This window comes from Rhinoraja longicauda, chromosome 32 (genome assembly GCF_053455715.1).
Source record: "Rhinoraja longicauda isolate Sanriku21f chromosome 32, sRhiLon1.1, whole genome shotgun sequence".
Lineage (NCBI taxonomy): Eukaryota > Metazoa > Chordata > Chondrichthyes > Rajiformes > Arhynchobatidae > Rhinoraja > Rhinoraja longicauda.
In genome coordinates this window covers 8,631,924-8,655,833 of record NC_135984.1, presented here as the reverse complement: position 1 = coordinate 8,655,833, position 23,910 = coordinate 8,631,924, and the positions used below count along the sequence as shown (strand labels likewise).

The 23,910-nt window shown below is 42.3% G+C and overlaps 2 protein-coding genes across 5 annotated transcripts in view; both read left to right on the top strand.

Moving 5' to 3' along the window:
* The window catches only part of LOC144608645 (uncharacterized), a 64,480-nt gene extending 56,827 nt beyond the window's left edge, over positions 1–7,653 (top strand). For all 4 annotated transcript variants that reach the window (XM_078426621.1, XM_078426619.1, XM_078426620.1 and 1 more), the window contains 4 exons: positions 303–390; positions 1,112–1,848; positions 2,287–2,413; positions 3,729–7,653. In XM_078426621.1, coding sequence (XP_078282747.1) covers positions 303–390; positions 1,112–1,848; positions 2,287–2,413; positions 3,729–3,938 — 1,162 coding nt within the window. In that variant the 3' untranslated portion in view covers positions 3,939–7,653. The remainder of the gene's footprint in view (positions 1–302; positions 391–1,111; positions 1,849–2,286; positions 2,414–3,728) is intronic.
* Positions 7,654–9,954: 2,301 nt separating this feature from the next.
* Positions 9,955–23,910, top strand: part of LOC144608827 (sorting nexin-19-like) — a 92,611-nt gene continuing 78,655 nt past the window's right edge. The window contains exons 1-6 of the mRNA XM_078426987.1: positions 9,955–11,744; positions 16,292–16,430; positions 17,467–17,567; positions 18,306–18,422; positions 19,665–19,795; positions 20,802–20,895. Of these exons, the coding sequence (XP_078283113.1) occupies positions 10,074–11,744; positions 16,292–16,430; positions 17,467–17,567; positions 18,306–18,422; positions 19,665–19,795; positions 20,802–20,895 (2,253 nt within the window). The 5' untranslated portion in view covers positions 9,955–10,073. The remainder of the gene's footprint in view (positions 11,745–16,291; positions 16,431–17,466; positions 17,568–18,305; positions 18,423–19,664; positions 19,796–20,801; positions 20,896–23,910) is intronic.

Genomic DNA, 23,910 nt, shown 5'->3' with positions numbered 1-23,910 from the left:
GAACCAAACCGACAGCTCTTCATGGAATCACCAGCGACAGGAAAGTAGTGTGGAACACTATTATTTTGGTTTTCTTGGACATGTACTGCTTCTATGTTTTTCCATAGCAGAATGATGCAGTGTAAAAAGTGATAGACATACAGCATTTGATTGTATTAGGCAAGAAACCCAACTAACAGTGGGCCAGTACTTGCAAGACTAATGTCCCTTCCTTTATGTAAAAGTTATGACCATTAAATTAAGATGAATGGAATACTTGATTCTTGCTCAACTGTAAAGTGTCCCTTAATATATTTTTAAAGGAGGGCAAATTCTCCAGACGTTGTCGCTAGCTGTGGCATGTGGGAAAAAAGAATGAAAGGAATTCAAGGACAAATTACTCTAATCAAAGTGAGCTGCTTTTTTTATTTGTCAATTTTTTAATTCTTAGTTTTCATCAATAAAAGACAATTGACAGATTTGAAAGAACCAGTATAAATTGCATGGCGGTTTTAATTTTATTCTTTACTCTGACCATTATTCCTCTGCTTTTGTAATCTTATCGCTGCTGGCACCCCAGACTTGAATTGTCTCCAAGCTCTTTAACTCTGTGGTTGCAGAGTCAGTATTGTAACAGGCCCTTCGGCCCACTGTGTTCATGTTGATCATCATGCCTCACTATACTAATCCCATTTGCCTGCATCGATTGCATATTCTTCCATGCCTTGTTCATTCAAGTGCTTGTCCAGATGCCTCTTAAATGTTGTTTTGTCCCCATGACCTCCTCTGGAGGTTCTTTCAAGAAAGCAATTACTCTTTGTGTGAAACATTCACCACTCAGAAATTCTGCACAATTCTCTCAAAGGGCCATTGATTCCTATCAATATTGCTTTTTTAAAGTCGCAAATTCTTTTATCTTAACGCTTGGCACAAGTCGGTGCTAATGTCACCGCTCTTTTCAACCCCGCTAATACACTACCTTTAATAAATCCACTTTCAGACCTGTTCAGATGAAGTCTCTGCATAATGGTGTACGAGTTAGCTCATCAAATATATCTGGTATTGAAATGTTCTAAAAGATGTGCCTATCATGGTGGATTTGACAGGAGTTTAATGACTGTATTTTGCTTAGGCTGCCTCTTGGACCCAGGAGACAGGAGGAGATACTGACAGTGTACCTTACATGGACTCCAGTACATTGAAGCCATCTCCGTTCCGATCTGTGAACAAGCAGCAGGGACTGCCATCACCTCCCACAAAGGCAGAATTGGCTAAAAAAATTGGATTTGCTGGAAATTCTGCCTCTGTTGAGGCTGGTTGGCATTCACCAGGATCCAGAACTCATGGCGTTGATGCAGAAATGTCACCAAGGACACGAAAAGATGCCTACTTGCCATCTGCTTGGCCACCCAGTTGCTTAAAACCTCAAGCGGTACAGCCTGTTCCACCAAGTGATTGCAGCCGGCTTGATCTTGAACTGGAATTTGGGATGTTTACCGATCAAATGAAGCCGTTTCCTGACAGAACTCTCCAGCTGACCACCAGTGGTTTGGAAATGACAAATCCCTCAATGGAAGCAAAACCAGTAAAAATCCCAAATACATCCCTCTCTGGGTTACATACGTCACGAGTTCAAGGGAATCCACATGACAATGTTTTTGAGACTTATGGTACACAAATTAAATCCTTCAACAAACACTTTAACCATTTGCAGTCTGCACAGCCAGTTAGATATGTCAATAACGATATCCAGGCACAAAGGCCATTTGGTGGTGTTTCCGGTGCCAGCAATTCGCAGTCCGATGAGCCTCGGTCATCCTATCATACTGTAATGGAGCAACTGTTCTTCAGGTTTCCTGCAATAAGCAAGTAAGTTATTTTACTAACAACCATTAAAAAAATATCGTGCATCGTGTTGAAAGAAAGAACTTTGGATCCTTTCAGCTTCCATCTAGCAGAAATGTCATGTGACATCAAAATGAACAGTACAGATACATTCTCAGGATGCCCCATTTACGTTGCTTGCTCATTCCCAATTGCCCGTGGGTAGTTGGTGGGGAGTTGGCACCTTGAATTGCAGAGAGAGTATTTTTTTTAACTTTAGTAATCTTTTTGTAATATTAAAATTTGAAAATCTAGTTATAACTTTTTAAGAAGTGTCGGTATGCCGTACCATGCATATAATCACAGTGAAAGCACTGGGATGCACCATACATGGTGCTCAATGATTTTAATGCTTTTAAAGTTTTTAATGCTTGCATTTTGCCTGGCTGTATTTGGACTAATTGTATCTATTCTGTATTACAGAGCGGGATTGCACTTATTTATTAACAAAGTGAAAGAGGGAAATGGTGGCACCCTCTCAGGTTTATCTGTGGAGGAGCTGGTGGGACGAGTCTCGTACTATATTCACCAGGGCACTCACCCAGAACGGGTGAGTATGATTTCACTGCATTCCTAATCACATGGCAAAATCTAACACTGCACAATGCAAGAAAACAATTATGTATTACAGTTGTCATCTAACAAGATAGTTGCAAAATATAGTTTTAATTATTTTTGTTGCAGCTACTCCTTTTCCCTTTGAGCTCAATAGACAATAGACAATAGGTGCAGGAGGAGGCCATTCGGCCCTTCGAGCCAGAACCGCCATTCAATGTGATCATGGCTGATCATTCTCAATCAGTACCCCGTTCCTGCCTTCTCCCCATACCCCCTGACTCCGCTATCCTTAAGAGCTCTATCTAGCTCTCTCTTGAATGCATTCAGAGAATTGGCCTCCACTGCCTTCTGAGGCAGAGAATTCCACAGCTCATTTAATTAGTGAATCTACTGAATCACCCTTGCTTGCGACTTGTTGATCTCACCTGCAGTGATGTGCAAATACAGCCACACTATACATTGATGTCCCCTGAACTTTTCCACTGCTGCAGAATATAGTTTTTAGTCATTAATAATAGAAACAGTATTTAAACCAGCCTGGGTGTGAGTAGGCTACCATGCTGGTTGGATCATTGTCAGGTGCATTTTGTGTCAGATCCACTCATTTAGAGATAATTATAGCACCAATATAATGCTCACTCTATCGTGTTTCTCAGATTTGCAGTGTTGTAATATTAAAATATTATGGATGCCATTTTATAGAATAAAAATTACTTAAATTTTATTATCCAGGCATTATGTAATAATTGAACATTTTGATTTGATCTTTTTTAAACTGGGTAGTTTTGAGGATATTGATTCTATAACTCAAATTGCATTGATATTTTCAGGTTTTTATACATATGCAATGCATACAAAGCTGTTAGTTTTGAAACTGCACTCAGCAGCAAAGAGGGGTTGACATTCTAATGAAGGCACAAGAGACAGATGCTGGAATCTGCAGCAAAAACATTGGAGGAACATTAATACGCCAGGCAGCATCTGTGAAGGGCAATGGCACCAATTAGCAACCTATTTGATAGTTAAAACTATAGATTTATTGCTGGTTTATTGTGCTTTAATTGCTAGGAGCAGTTAAATTGAAATGTATTTTATTCTAAACAGAAATTCATAGTTATTTTATAGTGCTTGTTTGAAAACCTCCAATAAACTTAAACTCTAACGACTTGCAGTTAGTAACTTTCAATTAAACTGCTTTAAATTGATGGGCTCATTGCGCAGTTGCCATAGTTGAGCCAGCATAATTGCTTTGGGATGCATTTAAAATTGTCAACAGAATGAACTTTTGCATTTTGTCTATCTTTCAGGCATACGCATCTCGAATACATCCATTATCATTTGCGCCCATGAGCCGCGAAAATCCTTTCTTCCCCAGTCACCACGCTCCACATTCTGACCAGTCACGAACATTACCGGATGGGTTCAGCGGCCTTGCTCCAGCGAATGCATCTGCTTCAGGGTTAGAGTTACCTCTCGGAGATTTACTGGAATTGGAAGGCTGTTTCGATGAACTGTAAAACCACAGAAACAAATTCACAATCTATGTGTATTATTGTAAGTTTATGTGAATGTAGTTGGGTAGGATGTGATGTTAATCACTCAAATTATCAGTGCAACAAAGTCAAAAAGGACAGACTTTTTCCACCTGCATACAGATATTGTGAATTAAGTGAAAGTAGATGTTGATTCGCTCTCAAACGTGGTCCCGATTTCCTCTGAATTATAATTGAACTGTTCCTTTCTGTAAAGCCTGTTCTGTGGACTGTTCGTACAGAAGTCACATCCTTGGTTCTAGCAAACTTTGATTTGGTATTGATTTATTATTGTCACATGTGCCAAGATACATTAAACAACGGGTTCGTACCCAAAGTCTTTGGAAATGTTCTTGGTCAAATAGTTCTAGTGATATCCATTTATCGATGTTTCATAAACGGTAAAAAATCCAGAACTACTTTTGTCCGGATTAATGTGCGAGATAATGATCATTGGGCAATGTAGAAACAAAGATAGACAATAGACAATAGACAATAGGTGCAGGAGGAGGCCATTCGCCCCTTTGAGCCAGCACCGCCATTCAATGTGATCATGGCTGATCATTCTCAATCAGTACCCCGTTCCTGCCTTCTCCCCATACCACCTGACTCCGCTATCCTTAAGAGCTCTATCTAGCTTTCTCTTGAATGCATTCAGAGAATTGGCCTCCACTCCCTTCTGAGGCAGAGAATTCCACAGATTCACAACTCTCTGACTGAAAATGTTTTTCCTCATCTCAGTTCTAAATGGCCTACCCCTTATTCTTAAACTGTGGCCCCTTGTTCTGGACTCCCCCAACATTGGGAACATGTTTCCTGCCTCTAACGTGTCCAACCCCTTAATAATCTTATACGTTTTGATAAGATCTCCTCTCATCCTTCTAAATTCCGGTGTATACAAGCCTAGTCGCTCCAGTCTTTCAACATATGACAGTCCCGCCATTCCGGGAATTAACCTAGTAAACCTTCGCTGCACGCCCTCAATAGCAAGAATATCCTTCCTCAAATTTGGAGACCAAAACTGCACACAGTACTCCAGGTGCGGTCTCACTAGGGCCCTGTACAACTGCAGAAGGACCTCTTTGCTCCTATACTCAACTCCTCTTGTTATGAAGGCCAACATTCCATTGGCTTTCTTCACTGCCTGCTGTCCCTGCATGCTTCCTTTCAGTGACTGATGCACTAGGACACCCAGATCTCGTTGTACGTCCCCTTTTTCTAACTTGACACCATTCAGATAATACTCTGCCTTCCAATTCTTACCACCAAAGTGGATAACCTCACACTTATCCACATTAAACTGCATCTGCCATGCATCCGCCCACTCACACAACCTGTCCAAGTCACCCTGCAACCTCATAGCATCTTCCTCACAGTTCACACTACCACCCAGCTTTGTATCATCTGCAAATTTGCTAATCAGATCTGCTGATGCTGTTTTACAAATAAAAACAAAATGCTGGAGTAACTCTGGGTTAGGCCATATCACTGGGAAACATCGGGCAAGCTGGCCTTCTGAGAATGTGAAAGAACCATTTCACAGATTACAGCCAAACACATGATAAGATAGTGATGATGCTATTGGTTAGGTGGGGTCATGGGTATGGATTAATCAGATGGTCACAGTTATTTTTGTTTCATTTTTGATAGTTGAGATAAAATTATAGCAACTTGCAAGAGCTGCAAAATATAACCACCTCCTACTTCTGGCTAACTCTCATTACATGTCACTCTGGCAACCACCCAAAGGAGCTCTAATTACTACCCCTGTCAGTATCTTGCTTGCAGCTTCCCGTAAGTTTAAATGTGTACGGTTCTTTTTCATTATGAAGATAATTTCAATAATTAGCTGGAGGATTCTGTTCCCATTTGTGCAGGAAATCGGTTCTGCCTGTGGGTCTTTGCAAGTTGCCTACAGTCCAACTACCACACACATGGCAATGCGATTGATGCAATCACTCTCCACCCCCTCCAATTGTATCATCTTTATCTCTTCTTGCTGCAAATCCATGAAATGATTCCATCTCAAACATACCATCTTCTCAAGGGAAGATCATGTTTGATGCTTTATGGTAGTGTTTTAATGGAGAAAGATCTGGGGTCGCAAGCATTTTGAAAACACAGATGAACAGATTTCACTGCAACTATGTGAGCAAGTACATTTCCAAAGGGTTTGGTGGATCAAGGCTGCTATTTCCCTGTGGACAACCAAACACCGGGTTTATTTTCCTCAGCTCAGAATGTGGAAATGCCGAGCAGGTCAAGCAGTATCTGTAGAGAAAGAAACAAAGTTAATGTTTCTGGTTGAAGACTTTTAATCAGAACTCACTGACGCAGGAGTATTCTGGAGATATGATGGAAAATCTCAACTTTATTTTGGGTAACTTTGGTTTATCGACTGTATATAAATTCAAATATTTATTTCCACATCTGACTTTTTACAAACTGTTCTACAATCTTTAAATTATCCAACATAAGTATCATTGTGGTGCAATGCCAACTGCAAATGTTGAAAATATGATCTTCAAGTAAAACTCCAGACCTTCAAGTTATTCACCAATATTAATTAAAATCAGAGATAAGATCCCTGCTTCACAGCCCCTTCATGGTACTATATAAACGCCTACACATTCAGCCATCGTATGAAAATTCAGGTAAATGCTGCAAACACAATCTACAAATCATTAAGATGTATGACTTATAATTAATGGCATTGTTGTTATTTCTCATAACACTCAAATTGTAAAATGATCAAGAGTCAAGAGTACACTCAAGAATACAACATTTTGGCTAATGATATTTGAGAAAAAGTATAATTGTGGCGGCATACTATTGATTTTCGGACTCCCAGGATGACGCATTCCTGCATTGCACAGCTGATTGTTTGAAATCTCTGAAAAGATAACCCCTGGCATGTCAGTGAGATTACCAAATACCAACACAACTCATTTGGTATTTCTCTTACTGGTGTGTTCAAGGGGTGTGTGATCTAATGAGAATTTTACAACTCGCTCGCAACTAAATAACTGCTTGTGCACAATTACGTGTTTGGATTCAAAATGTTCCAGATCTGAAATAAAAAGAAATTATCATATCATATCATATCATATATATATACAGCGCAGAAACAGACCTTTTCGGCCCACCAAGTCCGCGCCGCCCAGCGATCCCCGCACATTAACACTATCCTACACACACTAGGGACAATTTTTACATTTACCCAGTCAAATTAACCTACATACCTGCACGTCTTTGGAGTGTGGGAGGAAACCGAAGATCTCGGAGAAAACCCACGCAGGTCACGGGGAGAACGTACAAACTCCTTACAGTGCAGCACCCGTAGTCAGGATCGAACCTGAGTCTCCAGCGCTGCATTCGCTGTAAAGCAGCAACTCTACCGCTGCGCTACCGTGCCGCCCTGTGTGTGGGTCTGTGTGTGTGTGTCGTGTCTGGGTCTGTGTGTGTGTGGGTCTGTGTGGGTGTTTGTGTCTGTGTGTGGGTCTGTGTCTGGGTGTGGGTCTGTGTGTGGGTCTGTGTGTGGGTGTTTGTGATCACCGTCTTTTATCTGCCCGCCCCGCCAACCTGAGGCCGAAACACTTGTCTTACACTTACCCAATAACTCTCTCTCTCCCTCTCCCCCTCTCTCTCTCTCTCTCTCTCTCTCTCTCTCTCTCTCTCTCTCTCTCTCTCTCTCCCCCCCCCCCCCTCTCTCTCTCCCTATAAGCAAATTAAGTAATTCATTGCTTCCAAAGGGACTCTTTTCAGAGCTTTATTTCATTATCTCACCTTACAAAGAGGAGGTGGGTCACGTAACATAGCCAGTTAGTTCAATAGGAGGCAGTTCTGTGGGGAATGGGGGCAGATGTGGGAGAGGTTTGGCACAAAGTCTTAAGGCGATGGCCAATAGGAAAAAATGTTCTATCCTTTCTCATTCGAAAGAGGAGTAACTCATGAATACAGATTTATTATTGTCATGTGTACCGAGACAGAATAAAAAGATCAGTGTGTTATCCAGTCAAATTATACCGTACATGAGTACAATCAAGCTACACATGAGGGACTCTTGAGCAAGAGACTAGGGTTTGGAACTGGGGATAATGTCTAGTTCATTGCTCCTATTTAGGAGTTTGTGGTGAGGATTTGCTCACGTTCACCAACTTAAAGTTTTTTTTACATTTCACAAAAACTTGCTGTTTTGGAAAACATGAAGTTTGACAATAACAAGCATATGTATGAAGAAACGTCATGTCAAAATACTTAATAAAATCCTCTCTTGCTTTGGAATGATTCCGTAAGTGAGTTGATTATGAGATGTAGGTCTGATTTTGTAATGAAAAACAGCTGAGTATCCGAACATCTAAACCTTGAAACTTGTTTTGTGGAATTTAAACAACATTCCTGTGATTGTTTCTACTTGTGTCGATTATGCCATTTCAAGTGCAAATATGCTGAGGGCAGTTTAGGGATAGTCATTAATTATATCTACCACACCCAACTGGAAATCCAAACTCTTATTAGTCATTTGAATTTCTGGGTGGATCCTGTTGTAGTGGGCGAAAGTGGCGAAGGATGATGTGCTGGATGATGAGGATTGTGGGTGAAAGGTGAGGGTCAAGGGAACTTTATTCTGCCTGGGATGTGAGAGCAGGTGACTGGGAAATGGTGGAACAAGCATCTGCGGCAGAGGGGAAGTCTTATTTCCGGTAAAGGAGTAGAAAACCTTATCTTGAAAACAGATGAGGAACTGAGTGAAAAGGATCGCATCCTTGCAGGAGACAAGGTGGGAGGTAGCCACAGGAATCAGGGTTTATAGTCAATATCAGTGGATAATTTTTCTCCTGAGATGGAGACGGGGATCCAGAAAAGAGAAATGTGGCGGAAATGCTTCAAGTAAATGTGGAGGCATGGTGTAAGCGAGTTCACAAGTTCCGCATTAGTGGAGGAAGCAGCGCGGATGCACATAGCAGAGAAAGGTGGCCAGGTTTGGAGCAAGCACTGTTTATTGTAGCCAATGAAAAGACCGATGTAGCTGGGCCCCATGCAAGTGCCCATGGCTATACCTTTAACCTGTAGAAAGTGGGAGGGATTAAAATAAGTTGTGTAAGAACAAGACGACGGGAATGATCAGCCATGATCACATTGAATGGCGGTGCTGGCTCGAAGGGTCGAATGGCCTACTCCTGCACCTATTATATCATATCATATCATATATATATACAGCGCGGAAACAGGCCTTTTCGGCCCACCAAGTCCGCGCCGCCCAGCGATCCCTGTACATTAACACTATCCTACACCCACCAGGGACAATTTTTACATTTTACCCAGCCAATTAACCTACATACCTGCATGTCTTTGGAGTGTGGGAGGAAACCGAAGATCTCTGAGAAAACCCACACAGGTCACGGGGAAAACGTACAAACTCTATTGTCTATTGTCTTAAGACATGCCAGACAAATGAGAAGGTGAACCGGTTTTGTTTGCTGCAAAAAGATGTTGCAGTCCTTGATGTAGTTGAGAAAAGATTGAACAGGGGGACATTGATTCCATCTATGTGTGAAGCGTTAAGTTCAGTGGAGCTGGAGCTGGCAGAAACTCCTGTGTTATGGTTCTTGGGGAGGAGATAGGTGTGGGTAGGAGAGCTGAAGTGATGAGATCTGCAGTGGACCAGGAGATGGTGGCCTGATGGTCCAGCTGGGATGGAAGGCAAGCCACCAGCTCAAGCACTCCCAGGTCCTTGTTCCCCTCTGGTAGAGGAACCTGTTCCAAGGTCCGCCAGGCCAGCGGGCGGCGCTGCGGATGCGGCCCCCCTGCACCATGTCCTGGTCCTCCAGGGCAGCGGGCGGCGCTGCGGATGCGCCCCCCCCCTGCACCGTCCTGGTCCTCCAGGCCAGCGGGCGGCGCTGCGGATGCGGCCCCCCTGCACCATGTCCTCTGGTCCTCCAGGCCAGCGAGCGGCGCTGCGGATGCGGCCCCCCTGCACCATGTCCTGTGGTCCTCCAGGCCAGCGGGCGGCGCGGCTGTTAAGTCGGCGGCCGACGCTCGGCGTGAAGGGCCGTGTTTTCCCGTAGTCGGGCGGCAAGGCCGCAGCTGCGGACCGCGGGGCCCCGCGGCGAGGGTGCGATGCCGGGGCCGGTCCCGGTCCAGGCTCGGCGGCAGAGCCAAACGCCGCTGGTGCTGCAGAGAAAGTGGCTGGGCCTTGGGCTGCTGCTGCTGGCCTGCCTCTTGCTCCAGCTGCTGCTCAACGTCTGGTTGCTATGCGCCTGGGTGCTGCTGCTGTTGCTAGGCGGCTGGCTAGGGTCGCAGCTGGTGCTCAGTCCCTCCAGCCTGGTGCATCTGGAGAGATTCCTCAGCCTGGAGCCCTGGCCCACCCAGCCCAACTCTGGGCAGCGTCTAGCTCTGGAGGTGGAGGGCACTATCAGCAAGATCATCAGGGACTTTGTCAGCTGCTGGTACCAGACAGTGAGCCAGGAGCCAGAGTTTGTGGAGGAGGTGCAGGCTGCCATGCGTGCCATGGCACTGGAGCTGCAGAAGAGGATGGTGGGGGTGGACAGGAAAGCGCTGGCACAGAATGTGCTCCTGCTCTCCGGCTGCCACCTGGAAGTGTACATGAGGGCAAAGAGGGCAACCTGTGAGAGGACCGCCCGCCAGGATGCTCACTCCACGTGGAAGACGTATTGCAAACTGTGCCAGCCTCACGTTGCCTTGCAGAGCCCGGCAACTGAAGCGAATTACGCACGGGGCATTGTTGATTTGCTGCTGCATGTACTGGTGCCCTTTCCCAACTTAGAAACAAGGACTGGGAGGTTTGTCGTGAGGGAGCTGATCATGTGCAATGTGCTTCTGCCCCTTATAAGAAAAATGTCAGACCCGGATTGGATAAATGGTATAATAATAGAAATATTCACAAAGTCCAGCAAAAAGACTGTTGATGTGATGGAGGAGCCTCTGCCTCTGGAGGCACCAACTTCCCTACTCTTGAAACCCCAAAAAGAGACAATTGATGAAAGATTACCATCTCCAAAAGTTACTGATTCTCTCAGTAATGATGTTGTTGATAGTTTGGAACCTAATATGGAGGAGACTAGTGCATCCGAAGATGGGATTGTGATTAAATCAAATGATAAAGTTGATAAATCTTCAGAAAATATAAGCAGTCGCTCTGATTACCAAAGACCGGATAAATTAAACCTTTTCTATTCATGTGAGGAATTTGAACCAGAATCTCCCCTTTGTGCTGTGAGAAAAAATTCCACTGAATCTTTAATATTTGCGATGACTGACGAACTGGCTGTGGACAGGTTGTCTCCAATAGAGTTAACTAATGCTTCAGATGCAGCAGAAGATGTAAGCAGTGATGAACTAGTCATTGGAGAATCCACACTTCTGGATGCAGATGCTACCTTGCCCACGTTTGACCAAAATCCAATTTCTCCGATGCTTGAGCGTGTTGTTAATGACAGTGATGTGAAAGAAGAGACTTTAGCTAAATTAGAGAACTCCACTTCCGCTCTGGCTCATGAAACTATCCGAATTCTTTCCAGACAACATTCATTTCAGGAAAAGGAACCTGTTCCAGCAGATGGTTCAACCTGCAACTCCTTAGAGGTTGTGTCTACGCTGCCTACACAGACATCATCTCCTACATCAGTGAGTCTGCCCAGTTACAGCTTTGAACCAATTTGCAGTCCGGATACACCTGTGGTAATTCACAATCTACGGATCAGTGGAACAATCACAGCAAAAGAACACAGAGGAGGGGGATTTCATCCTTACACACTATATACTATCAAGGCAAGGCCCTTTGGATGATAAAACAAATTTACGACCAAATACTGTGTTGTTATCCTGTCAACAAATTCTGTGTTGAGAGTTTGTGATTCCTGCAATACGACTGTGCTTAATTGGTCACAAAGTAATTCTGTTACTGAACTTGCAATTTCCGCTTATTCATTTATCGGATGTTACTGTTGGCAGTAAGGCTAGAATTTATCATCTATGCCTCATTTCCATTGAGCAGGTGGTGGTGAACAGCAGCTTTAAAAGTGACAAAGAGGTATAGATAGTCACAAAAAGCTGGAGTAACTCAGTGGGACAGGCAGCATTACTGGAGAGAAGGAATGGGTGATCTTTCGGGTTGAGACCTTTCTTCACACCTTCGGAGGTATAGATGGGTGAAATCAATGGACAAAGATCTGGCAAATGGAAAATAATGTGAAATTGTCCATTGTAGTAGAAGAAATAGAGGCAGCATACCATCAGAGTTCACGTGATTGCAAACCTGGGATACAGAAGCATATGAGTCCTGGTGCGTGATTTATAAAATGCTAACGTGTAGGTACAGCAAGTAATTAAGAAAGCTCACAGAATGTTATGGTTTATTGCTGGATGAATTTAATACAAAAGTAAAGAGGTTGTGCTTCATGCCGAAGGAAGGGTATCAATGAGTTGTACGCAGGTTAAGGAAGTTGTACAACTGGTGCCAGAAATGGATTGGTTATAATTTGAGGAGAAACTTGTTTCTGCTAGAGCCTTGAAGAACGAAAGGGTGTTGAAACTACTGAGATGCTGAGCGATTGTGACAGGGTGGATATACAGAGGGTATTTCCCCATGTGGGAGAATGTAGAGCTAAGTGTTGAAAAATTAAGGAGCATCTATAGAAGATGATTTTAAGATTGTAAATCTTTTGAACTCTCTTCCTCAAATGGTGGAGGAAAATAGATAGATACTTAACAGAGACACAAGAAACGAAAGATGCTGAAAACCTGATCAAAATACAAAGTGCTGGAGTATCTCAGTGGAGAGAATGGATAGACAATGTTTCGAGTTGGGACCCTTCTTCAGACTAAGTAACAAGGTTGATATGTGCTTGGTAAGCAATGATGTGATAGGTTAGATGTAAGACATCGAACAGTACAGCACAAGAACAGGCCCAACGGCCCACAATGTCTGTGTCAAACATGTTGCTAAGACCGTCATATCTAATGTGCACATAATCCACAGCCCTCCATTTCCTGTCTTTCCATCTGCCTGTGCAAAGTCTCTAAAATGCCACAATCGTATCTGGCTCAACCACCAGCCCCACCAATGCATTCCAGGTACTCACCACCCTCTGTGTAAAAAAACATTGCTCCGCACATCTCTGTTAAACTCTGCCCCTTTCACCTTAAAGCTATGCCCTCTAGTATTTGATTTTTCCATCCTGGGAAAAAGATACTGGCTGTCTACCCTATCTATGCCTCTCATAATTTTATATACTTCTATCAGCTCTCCCTGAAACCTCTGGCGTTCTAAAGAAAACAATACAAGTCTGTCCAACCTCTCCCTGTAGCTAATATCCCCTAATCCAGGCATCCTTCTGGTAAACCATTTCCAAAGCCATCCTGTAATGGGGCGACCATAACTGCATGCAATGCTCCAAATGTGGCCTAACCAAAGTTCGATAAAGTCAATCACGACTTCCTGACTGTTATACTCAATGCTCTGACTATATGAAAACAAGCATACCATATGCCTTCTTAACCACTCTATCTACTTGAGTTGCCACTTTTAGGGAGTTATGGACTTCGACCCGAAAATCATCAATGCTGTTAAGGGCCATGCCTTTTTGTTTATATTCCTCATAGGGGCTCTCTGATTCCATCCTCTTAAACCTTGCATGCACTTCCTATTTCTTTCTGACCCAATTTACAATCCCTTTGGTCATCCATAGTTCCCTTACTTTGCCATCCTTATCCATCCCCTCACTGAAACATGCTGGTTCTGTACTTTCATCAACTGGTCTTCAAATAACTATATGTCTTACCTAATAACAATTGCTCCCAGTGTACCCTCTCGAGCTCCTGCCTAGTACATTTGTAGTTTGTCGTACACCAATCTAGCATCTTCCTGCAAGGTCCAGCCTTCTTCATATTCAAAACAATTTTCAAACTTATGCAGTTGTGATCACGATCCCCAAAATGCTCTTCCACTAAAATATCAGTCACCGGTCGGGCTTATTTCCCAACACAAGGTCCAGTATGTTCCCTTCTCTATTTGGGCTTTTCAAATACTGTTACAAGAAACCTCGTGGTTACATCTCACAAATTCTGCCCCATCCAACCCTTTGGAACTGAGCAAGTCACAGTCAATATTGGGGAAGTTAAAGTCACCCACTAAGACGACCCTGTTACTTTGACATATTCCTGTAATCTGTCTACCCGCTTACTATTGGGGGCCCAATGGTAAAATCCCATTAGAGTGCTTGCATCTTTCTTATTTCTAAGCAAAACCCATATCGATCCTCCAATATGTCCTCACTGAATGCTGCAGTAACAGTCTCTGATAAGTAGCGCAACTCCTTCACCTCTTTTGCTTCTTTCTCGATCACATCTGAAACATTGAAACCCTGGAACATTGAATTGCCAGTTCTGTTCCCCTTGCAGCCATGTTTCCGCAAGGGCCACCTCATTATAGTCCCAAGCGCCGATACAGGCTCTAAGTTCATCTGTTTTCTCCACAGTGCTCCTTGCATTGAAATAAACACACTTCAGCCCATCAGCATCACCATTTATCTTCACCTCGCCCTGGCTGTGCTTCCTTTGAACTAACCGGTCCTAACCTCTACCTCCCCATCACCACTTCCTATTTCTGACCTACAACTTTGGTTCCCAGCCCCTGTGTCACAGAAAATTAGAAAATCTAAATTACTCAGTTTGGAAAAAAGCCACGAAGATAGACACAAAAAGCTGGAAAACTCCAGCATCTCTGGAGAAAAGGAATAGGTGATGTTTTGGGTCGCGAAAAGACATTTAGGAGATCGAGCTAAGTTATGATGTGTGAAATATTAAATTATATATCTTTAGTTAAAACAAAGTTATTTTGCAAAGAATGGAAGGTTAGAGGCATTAAATACCTAGCAATAAATTAATTTTTGAAAAATCATGTTGTAAGGACTTGAGTGATGGTTACAGTGACAGAATTAAATAAGCAGACCAAACTAGATAAAGAGTTTGGAAACACAATGAACTGCAGATGCTGGAACCTTAAGCAAAACACAAAGTGCTAGAGTAACTCAGCAGACCAGCCAGCACCTGTAGAGAAAGTCTCCCATTCTCTGATGCCTGATCCACTGAGTTACTCCAGCACTTTAGGTAAAGAGATGATTTTAAGTGACTATTACTAAACCCCACATCTATATAGAAAAGGAAGGTAGGCACAAAATGCTGGAATAACTCAGCAGGACAGGCAGCATCTCTGGAGAGAAGGAATGGGTAATGTTTCCGGTTGAGACCCTTCTTCAGACTGATGTCAGGGGAGAGGGCGGTACAGAGATAGAATGGAGTCGGAGACAGTAAGACTGGTTGGTGAACTGGGAAGGGGGAGGGGATGGAGAGAGAGGGAAAGCAAGGGCCACTTAAAGTTTGAGAAGTTAATGTTCATACCGGTGGGGTGTAAGCTACCCAAGCGAATTATGAGGTGCTGTTCCTCCAATTTGCACTGGGCCTCACTCTGACAATGGAGGATGTCCAGGACAGAAAGGTCAGATTGAGAATGGGAGGGGGAGTTAAAGTGCTGAGCAACCGGGACATCAGGTAGGTTTAGGCGGACTGTGCGGAGGTGTTCAGCGAAACGATCGCTGAGCCAGCGCTTGGTCTCTCCGATATACAGGAGTTGACACGGAACAGCGGATACAGTCGGTCAGATTGGAGGAGGTGCAAGTGAACTTCTGCCTCACCTGAAAAGACTTTGGGGTCCTTGGACGGAATTGAGGGGGGGATGTAAAGGGACAGGTGTTGCATCTCCTGTGGTTACAGGGGAAAGTACCTGGGGAGGGGATGGTTTGGGTGGGAAGGGATGAGTGGACCAGGGAGTTACGGAGGGAACGGTCTCTGTGGAAAGCTGAAAGGAGTGGAGATGGGACGATGTGGCCAGTAGTGGGATCCCATTGGAGGTGGCGGAAATGTCGGAGGATTATGTGCTGTATGCGACGGCTAGTGGGGTGGAAATTGAGGACAAGGGGGATTCTGTCCTTGTTACGAATGGGGGAAGGGGGAGCAAGAGTGGAGTTGCGGTATATCAAGGAGACCCTAGTGAGAGCCTCATCTATAATGGAAGAGGGGAATATGTAGAAAATGTCTACATATTTCTATATGTAGAAAAGGATATATTTTTGAAACTAGCCGATTTATTAACATGTATTAAAGTTTCATTATAGTTTAAGAATATTAAAATATATATTTGTTCTTGGTTTTCTTAAATGTGGCATTTACAGAGAATGAATTGCATTTGTGCGTGTGTGTGTGCTTGGCTGGGTGTGTCACTTGGTTGCACTGACGGATGCATTGCTATCTATTTACAGTATGAGACTGCACTGGACACTGACAATCCTGGAACCCTCCAGCAGGTGGCATATCACACAGTTAATCGACGCTACAGCGAGTTCCTGAATTTGCAAACCAGGCTGGAGGAAAAGACAGAACTTCGTAAGATCATCAAAAGTAAGAGCAATGAAGCAGGATGTCTGAATGAGCTGGTGGAGGGAGGGAACGGATCATTTTCCATATTTCATATTTCCTTATAACATAGGAGGCCAGTTTCGACCATCCATCTACACCAGGGCAATTTACAATGCTTAATTAACTTGCTAAATAGAACTGACACACCCACACACCTTTGTTTAGAGATCTTTGGCCCACTGAGTCCACACTGACCATCAGTTACCCATTCATACTAGGTCTATGTTATCCGTATGTTATCCGATTTTCTCATCCCACAGGGCTATATTTTTTAGAGGCCAATTAACCTACAAACCTATACATCTTTAGTATGTGGGAGGAAAGCAGAGCACACAGTCACAGAGAATGTGCAAACTCTACACAGACAGTGCCCATGGTCAGGATTGATCCAGAGTCTGGTGCTGTGAGGCAGCATCTCTACCAACTGCATCACTGTTCTGTTTGACTTCTGATCTTACACTCTACCAAAAGGGCGGCACGGTGGTGCAGCAGTAGAGTTGCTGCCTTACAGCACTTTCAGCGCCAGAGACTCGGGTTCGATCCCGACTACCGGTGCTGTTTGTATGGAATTTGTACTTTCTACCCGTGACCAGGTGGGTTTTCTCCAAGATCTTCGGTTTCCTCCCACACTCCAAAGGTGTGCAGGTTTGCAGGTTAATTGGCTTGATAGAAATGTAAATTGTCCCTAGTGTGTGTCGGGTAGTGTTAATGTGCGGGGATCGCTGGTCGGCGTGGACTCGGTGGGCCGAAGGGCCTGTTTCTGCGCCATATCTCTAAATATAAAACTAAATTTGTACCAGAAATATTTTAATGCCTTTAAATTGGGACATCCCAAAATACCAATGCAAATCTGACTTTCTTTTCTCTAATTTTGTCTGTGTGGTTGCTTATACTTTTGAGCAATGAGATTTTGATGCTTTTTGATTTTAACACAAGTATAATAGTTCTAAATGTCATCAATTACTATTTGCAAAATTATTAAAATTCTTTTCAATGGGGATTTTTTTTTGGTTTCCAGATATCAAAGGACCAAAGAAACTATTTCCAGATTTGCCATTTGGAAATATGGACAGTGATAAAGTTGAGGCTCGAAAAAGCCTCCTTGAGACATTTCTGAAGGTAGGAACAAACTTATACATGTATCGTCCCCAATGAGGGAAGTGTTTCCATCAGGACACCCATCAAGGCTTATACCCAGAAGATAGACACAAAATGCTGGAGTAACTCAGTGGGACAGGTAGCATCTCTTGATAGAAGGACCGGGTGAAGTTTCAGGTCGAGACCCTTCTTCAGACATACCCAGTTTCCCACAGGAATTTCTCATGCAGGCTGTGTTTAATGGTGTCGGAGAAATTGCATGGAGCATCTAAATTCGGATCACAGAACACTTTAGAATGGCCATTTTAATCAGCTCGTTAGCTATTTGGCTGAGTAAACTGGCTTACAAAAATATTACTGGAATCTGGCCTGTATCATTGCATTGCACAAATAGTAATAGTGAGAGATAGTTTCTCTTGGAATTGTTATATTGGACTCCATCCATAGAAAGATAGTCTTCCTGGAGCCAACAGTATAAATAAAACCTTTCTGCAATTATATAGAGCTTTGGTTAATATTGAACTATTATATGTATATAGAGCAGACGGAGGGGGGATTTTTATTTCTATTTTGTATTTAATTACAGCTTCCTTGCGTATCAAATTGCTTTTCATAGTTTACTTTTGTGAACATTTTTGTTTGGAACTGAAACTTAAGGAAAGGTTATATTTTCTAATTGTGGTAACGAACTTGTGTTATAATTTTTTTGTTTTATGTATGGAGAATGTAAGGAAATAAGATTTTCATCTTCTAATGCAGCAACTTTGTGCCATTCCTGAAAGTGCGTTCTCTGAGGAGATGCAGGAATTCCTGGCCCTCAACACCGATGCCAGGATTGCTTTTGTGAAGAAGTCCTTTGTGTCCAGGATTGACAAGGTAGCGTGGTTTATACTATTTGGGACCATATTTATTGATCAGCCTCTCTTCCAGAGCCCTTTTATTTATATGCTTTTAACGGAAAGCTGTGAGTTATAGGTTAGTGCGTACTTGGTTTTTTTTTTGCTGGGTCCAAACCGAACTGCTGATGTCCTTCCAGCTGGCCAGTTCTTCGTAAATGTTGTGGCATAGAGTTCAGAAACAAGATTAAGAGTGGCACAGCTGCAGTGAACCTAGGTTCGATCCAGATCTTTGGTGCTCGGTAGCAGTTTTATATGTTTTCCCTGTGATTGTGTCGGTTTCCACCGATGCTCCTGTTTCCTCCAACATCCCATAGATGTGCTGGTTTGTAGGTTTCTCCCATTATAGGCAGATGGTTAGAGAAGCAGAGGTGAATAAGAATAGGTTGCAGGGAAATAAGTGAGGCAATGGGATTGCTGTTACAGCCAGCCTAGATGGAATTACCGAGAATATTGGAAATTTGATGCAGCTCCACCACTGGATTTACTACCAAGTCCGGGGATGGAGCACTCCATACCTATGTCATTGAGTCATCCAGCAAGAAAACAGGCCCTTCAGCCCAACATGCAAATCATGACGCCGCATCTAAGATAGCCTTATTTACCCACGTTTGGCCCATATCCCTTAAACCTTTCCTATCCATGTACCTATCTGAAGTAGCAGACCAGACTCGAGGACCAGCAGTTTGGATTTACACTGAGGATGGCAGACAAATGTGTGACAACCGCATTTGAATGCAGTCACTGACCTTGACTGGTTTGTATAGTCTTCTATGTTTTATCGTAATTTTTTTTTTTTACTTAATTCCTGGTTGCTTTTAGATATTTTTGTGTAAGTTTATGTTTAATTTAAAAAACCCATCTTTATTTGATTTGTCTGTGAACATTTCCCATTATCAGATAACCAAGAACAGTCCAATGGCCATTGACAGATTGTCAAAGGCCATCGAGGCAATCCAGAGATGCAGCCTCAGGATCTGGCACATTAAGTTCATTGTTAATGGGTATAACTGCATCCCAAGGGTGGGCTGCTGCAGTCAACATCCAGCTTTCTTGCAGAACAATGAAAAGTAAATGTGGCTTTGGAGAAATCCAAAATGGTTGCTGATTGTCCGATTGGGGCATTCTCAGCATTAGGGGTTCATGCTAGTGATGAATATTAATTGTGTTGATGAGACCGTTTGCCAGGAGATTGTATTAGCATGGTCTGTCTTTCTTGCAGATTGTCGTTAGTGCAATTGTGGATACATTGAAGACAGCATTCCCCCGAACAGACCCTCAGAGTCCTACTGAGGATTTGGGAGAGTGCGAAGCAGATTGCAAGTTCCAAGGAGATGGGAAGAAAGCTAACAAGTGGGTATCTGTAAAACACATTAAAGATCCTTAATCTGGGGACTGAAGAAGAGTCCATGATCTCCAGATATGCTGCCTGACCCGCTGCTTTACTCCAGCACTTTGTGTCGTCTTTTGCAAACCAGCGTCTGCTTTTCCTTGTTTCTACAATGACCTTTTTAATATCTGCAGATTCTTGCATCTCTCAAGTGATTGTTAGTTTTTCTCATTGTTCCTACAAAAACAAACCAGAAAATGTTCTGCTTTATTGCATGAGGCAAAAGTACATTTTCATATGTCACTTAACAACCTCGATGAACCAAACAAAATATTTTATCTGTTTCGATTGTAATCTCTCATAAAATATTTCAAGCCATAAACATTTCTGTGTTAATCATGTGTGCATATTCCAGACTTTATTTTGTGCTCTAAAATATTTTTTCTAAAATATCTAAATTATTTACAAATCGTGCATGTTACTTCCTGGTTAGTTGTGAGTTTTTTCCAGTGAGATTTGCTTCCTGTCCAATTTGATGTTGAAGGCTGCAGTCAACAGACATCGTAAAGAGAAATGTGTATGAAGGAACTGCAGATGCTGGTTTACACCGAAGATAGACACAAAATGCTGGAGTAATTCAGCGAGAGAGGCAGCATCTCTGCAAAGAAGGAATGGGTGACGTTTCGGCTCGAGACCAGTCTGAAGAAAGGTCTCGACCTGAAGGGTCTCAATCCAAAACGTCAGCCGTTCCTTCTATCCAGAGATGCTGCCTGTCCCGCTGAGTTACTCCAGCATTTTGTGTCTATCTTTGGAAAGGGAAATGCTAGGTGATAGAAATTAATATTTCTAGTCGGGACTTTTCTTCAGACAAACGTTACCTGTCTTTTCCCACCATAGATGTTGCCTGTCCTGCTGAGTTCTGCACTTTGTTTTTTTGCTCAATATTCCGGCATCTGCAGATTTTTTCTGTCCTCATAGAAATTGATACTTTCCTTCCAATTGAAGTACTGTTCAATTTAATTCTTTCAGATCCCGTCTAAGGTTTGCCTCCAGTAAGATTGCTCCGGTACTAAGTGTTGGAGACATTCAAGCAAAAATCACATACTGCTACAATGAAAATGCTGTAAGTCTCCAGTTTTCTTATTTTATTTCTGCAATAAAACTGAACATTGAAAGTTGTTCATTATTTCCATATACAGTCCAAGTACGATCTGACCAAAAATAATATTATCAGTCATTTCTGGTATTTTGTTCATTTCCAGATAATGTTGCTCACTTGAATTCTGAATATACTTAAAACACACGATGTATATTTTTGTCTTGATTACCCTTTGGCTTGAAGGCTGGTCGGGCATTTTAGTGAAAAATATACCAGACTTATTATAGCTAGAGAGACTTGTGTTGTCCATTGTGTAGTCAGAACTAACCCTGAAATGTTAACTTCTTCTATTGAACCAGATGCCAAAACATTGGGATTTTTGAATTATTAGATAGCAAATACAATCAAACCCAATATTAAATCCCCAAAATGGATCAACTCAACTTTCCTTAAAAAAGGGAGGCAACATTTTTAGTTGAGGTAATGTGCATTCTCCTTTCACTCCTCTCCACTGGTAAAATGACATTGCCATTGTCCTGGGAGAAGTGTCTGCTCTGAGGGTATCAATGGTACCCTTAGCTTCAGGCTTTGTTGAGTTATAACTTAAAAGAGACATTTTCATCTAATGACATTTGCAGAAAATGGACAATAAATTAAATACCACATTTCCAGAAAGTATTTTATAAGTCTGGAATTACAGAGGGTGAGAAATGCAACTCTTAATAAGCAGACACGTTACCAAAGGGCAGTAAATATAAACTGTTTCAAAACACAAAGTGCTGGAGGAACTCAGGAGGTCAGGCAATATCTGTGGAGGGAATGGACAGGTGATGTTTTGGGTCAGGACCCCTCTTCAAATATAAACTGTTCTTCAAGACTATCACTTACACACAGGGTGTTCTACTGAGTTAGCTTTTTGAGTTTGTTACGAATGCCAAAGTAGATGTTATGCTCCATAATTCAATGAGATGATGACAATTTAAAAAAATGGCTGTGTACTTGCGTTGATTTATAAGCGCAATAGTATCGTACAAATTTATGGCACAATATGGGACTCTTCAGCCCAATGTGTCATGTCAGCCAAAGTGGTGTGATTTAGATTACTTCCACTCCCAGTTCTCACTCCATAGCCTTGTCGGATTTTGTGATGCATGTAAAGAAATGATGCACAAAATATACAGTCAAAATTCAGGCATAAATCCAATGTTCTATAACATTTCATTTGCAAAATGCAAAAAGAAAACAATCAAAGAATTGTAAAGAGGTTATATTGCTGAGGAAATAAATAGTTTGATGCATTTTTTCAGATATTGCAGCACTATTTTGAATAATCCAATGTTTCCTGAATGGATAATTGGGCTGTCTGGGTTGCAGGTGGCACTGACTTTGGATATTTTACTCCATCTGTATTCCAACTTAATTTCTCTTGCTTTCATTTCTTGTGGTATTTAGTATCTCGTTTTCACGAGCTGGCTCAAGTGGCAAAATCTGTTTGGTTTGCATTCAGAACAAATAAAGTTTTATTTGGAACTGGAAAAGTCTTCCAGTGTTTATTGTCTGCACTGGTGATGCTATTAATACAGTGTATTTATCTACAACATGCCTAATGGATAGTCCATATGCCATTCGTATTGATCTTTGGTAATATAAATTACTGGTTGGGCTAGTTTGTTTTGAGTGATTTTTGATCTGAAACATGATTTTTTATCATGTTATTCTTTATAAGTGCCTAATCACATGCTCATACATTGGGTAATGAAGATAGGTACTGTGCTCAATGACTTACATAATGCCAGCAGCAGTGCATTGCAAGGTGTGGTCAATTGTGCTGCAGCTAAGGTTAAGTTCAATAGACAACAGACGATAGGTGCAGGAGGAGGCCATTCGGCCTTTCGAGCCAGCACCACCATTCAATGTGATCATGGCTGATCATTCTCAAACAGTACCCTGTTCCTGCCTTCTCCCCATACCCCCTGACTCCGCTATCCTTAAGAACTCTATCTAGTTCTCTCTTGAATGCATTCAGAGACTTGGCCTCCACTGCCTTCTGAGGCAGTGAATTCCACAGATTTACAACTCTGACTGAAAAAGGTTTTTCCTCCTCTCCGTTCTAAATGGCCTACCCCTTATTGTTAAACTGTGGCCCCTGGTTCTGGACTCCCTCAACATTGGGAACATGTTTCCTGCCTCTAACGTGTCCAACCCCTTAATAATCTTATATGTTTCGATAAGATCCCCTCTCATCCTTCTAAATTCCAGTGTATACAAGTCTAGCCACTTCAGGTCTTTCAAAAATTAGTTTGTCGTCACAGCGCACAATGGAAATACGTTTTCATGCTGCTGTGCTTAGTAACAATGAGTTATAGATTTTTAACTGTAATTCATTGTTACTGGAAACATTATGATCAATTTGACAGTGGAACAAAGAGACTACGAAACCAGTTGGTCAGATTGATCTGTTTGTGGCATTTCATAGTAAAACGGCAGGCACCCTGGTTGATAGGAAGCATTACAAAGTAATTAAGGCACTATTTGTTGCTTGTTCAGTAGTAAATATTTAGCGTGGAAGTGTGTGTTCACATAATTTATTCCACAATGAAAAATATTTATTAACCAACACATGGGTAACGTTTGTGACCCCTCTATTCCTTATTGTTCATTATGTTCGTAACAATGCTAGAAAGAGGAATGGATCTTTTGGTTTAAAATTTAAATATGACGATTGGCTTGAGATGGAAAAAAGTTCACAGTGGAAGAGTCTTGGACCCAGTAAAAAAGGGTTGCCTGGGAAATTTACAACTCAAAATTTACATCAAACATGATGCAAATAATGCATAGTGGGCAAAAAAATCAGTTGATTGGATTGGAAATTATTTATTCCCAGAGCTCGTCTCCAGCCATTAGGAAACACTAGAAATTCATCGATTTTTGGATGATATTGTTGCCCATGAAGTTTTCCCTTTGAAACATTGTTAGGCCCCAATTTGTCAAAACGTACCTTTAATATAGTCCTCCATCTCTCTACCTCTCTAATTTTTG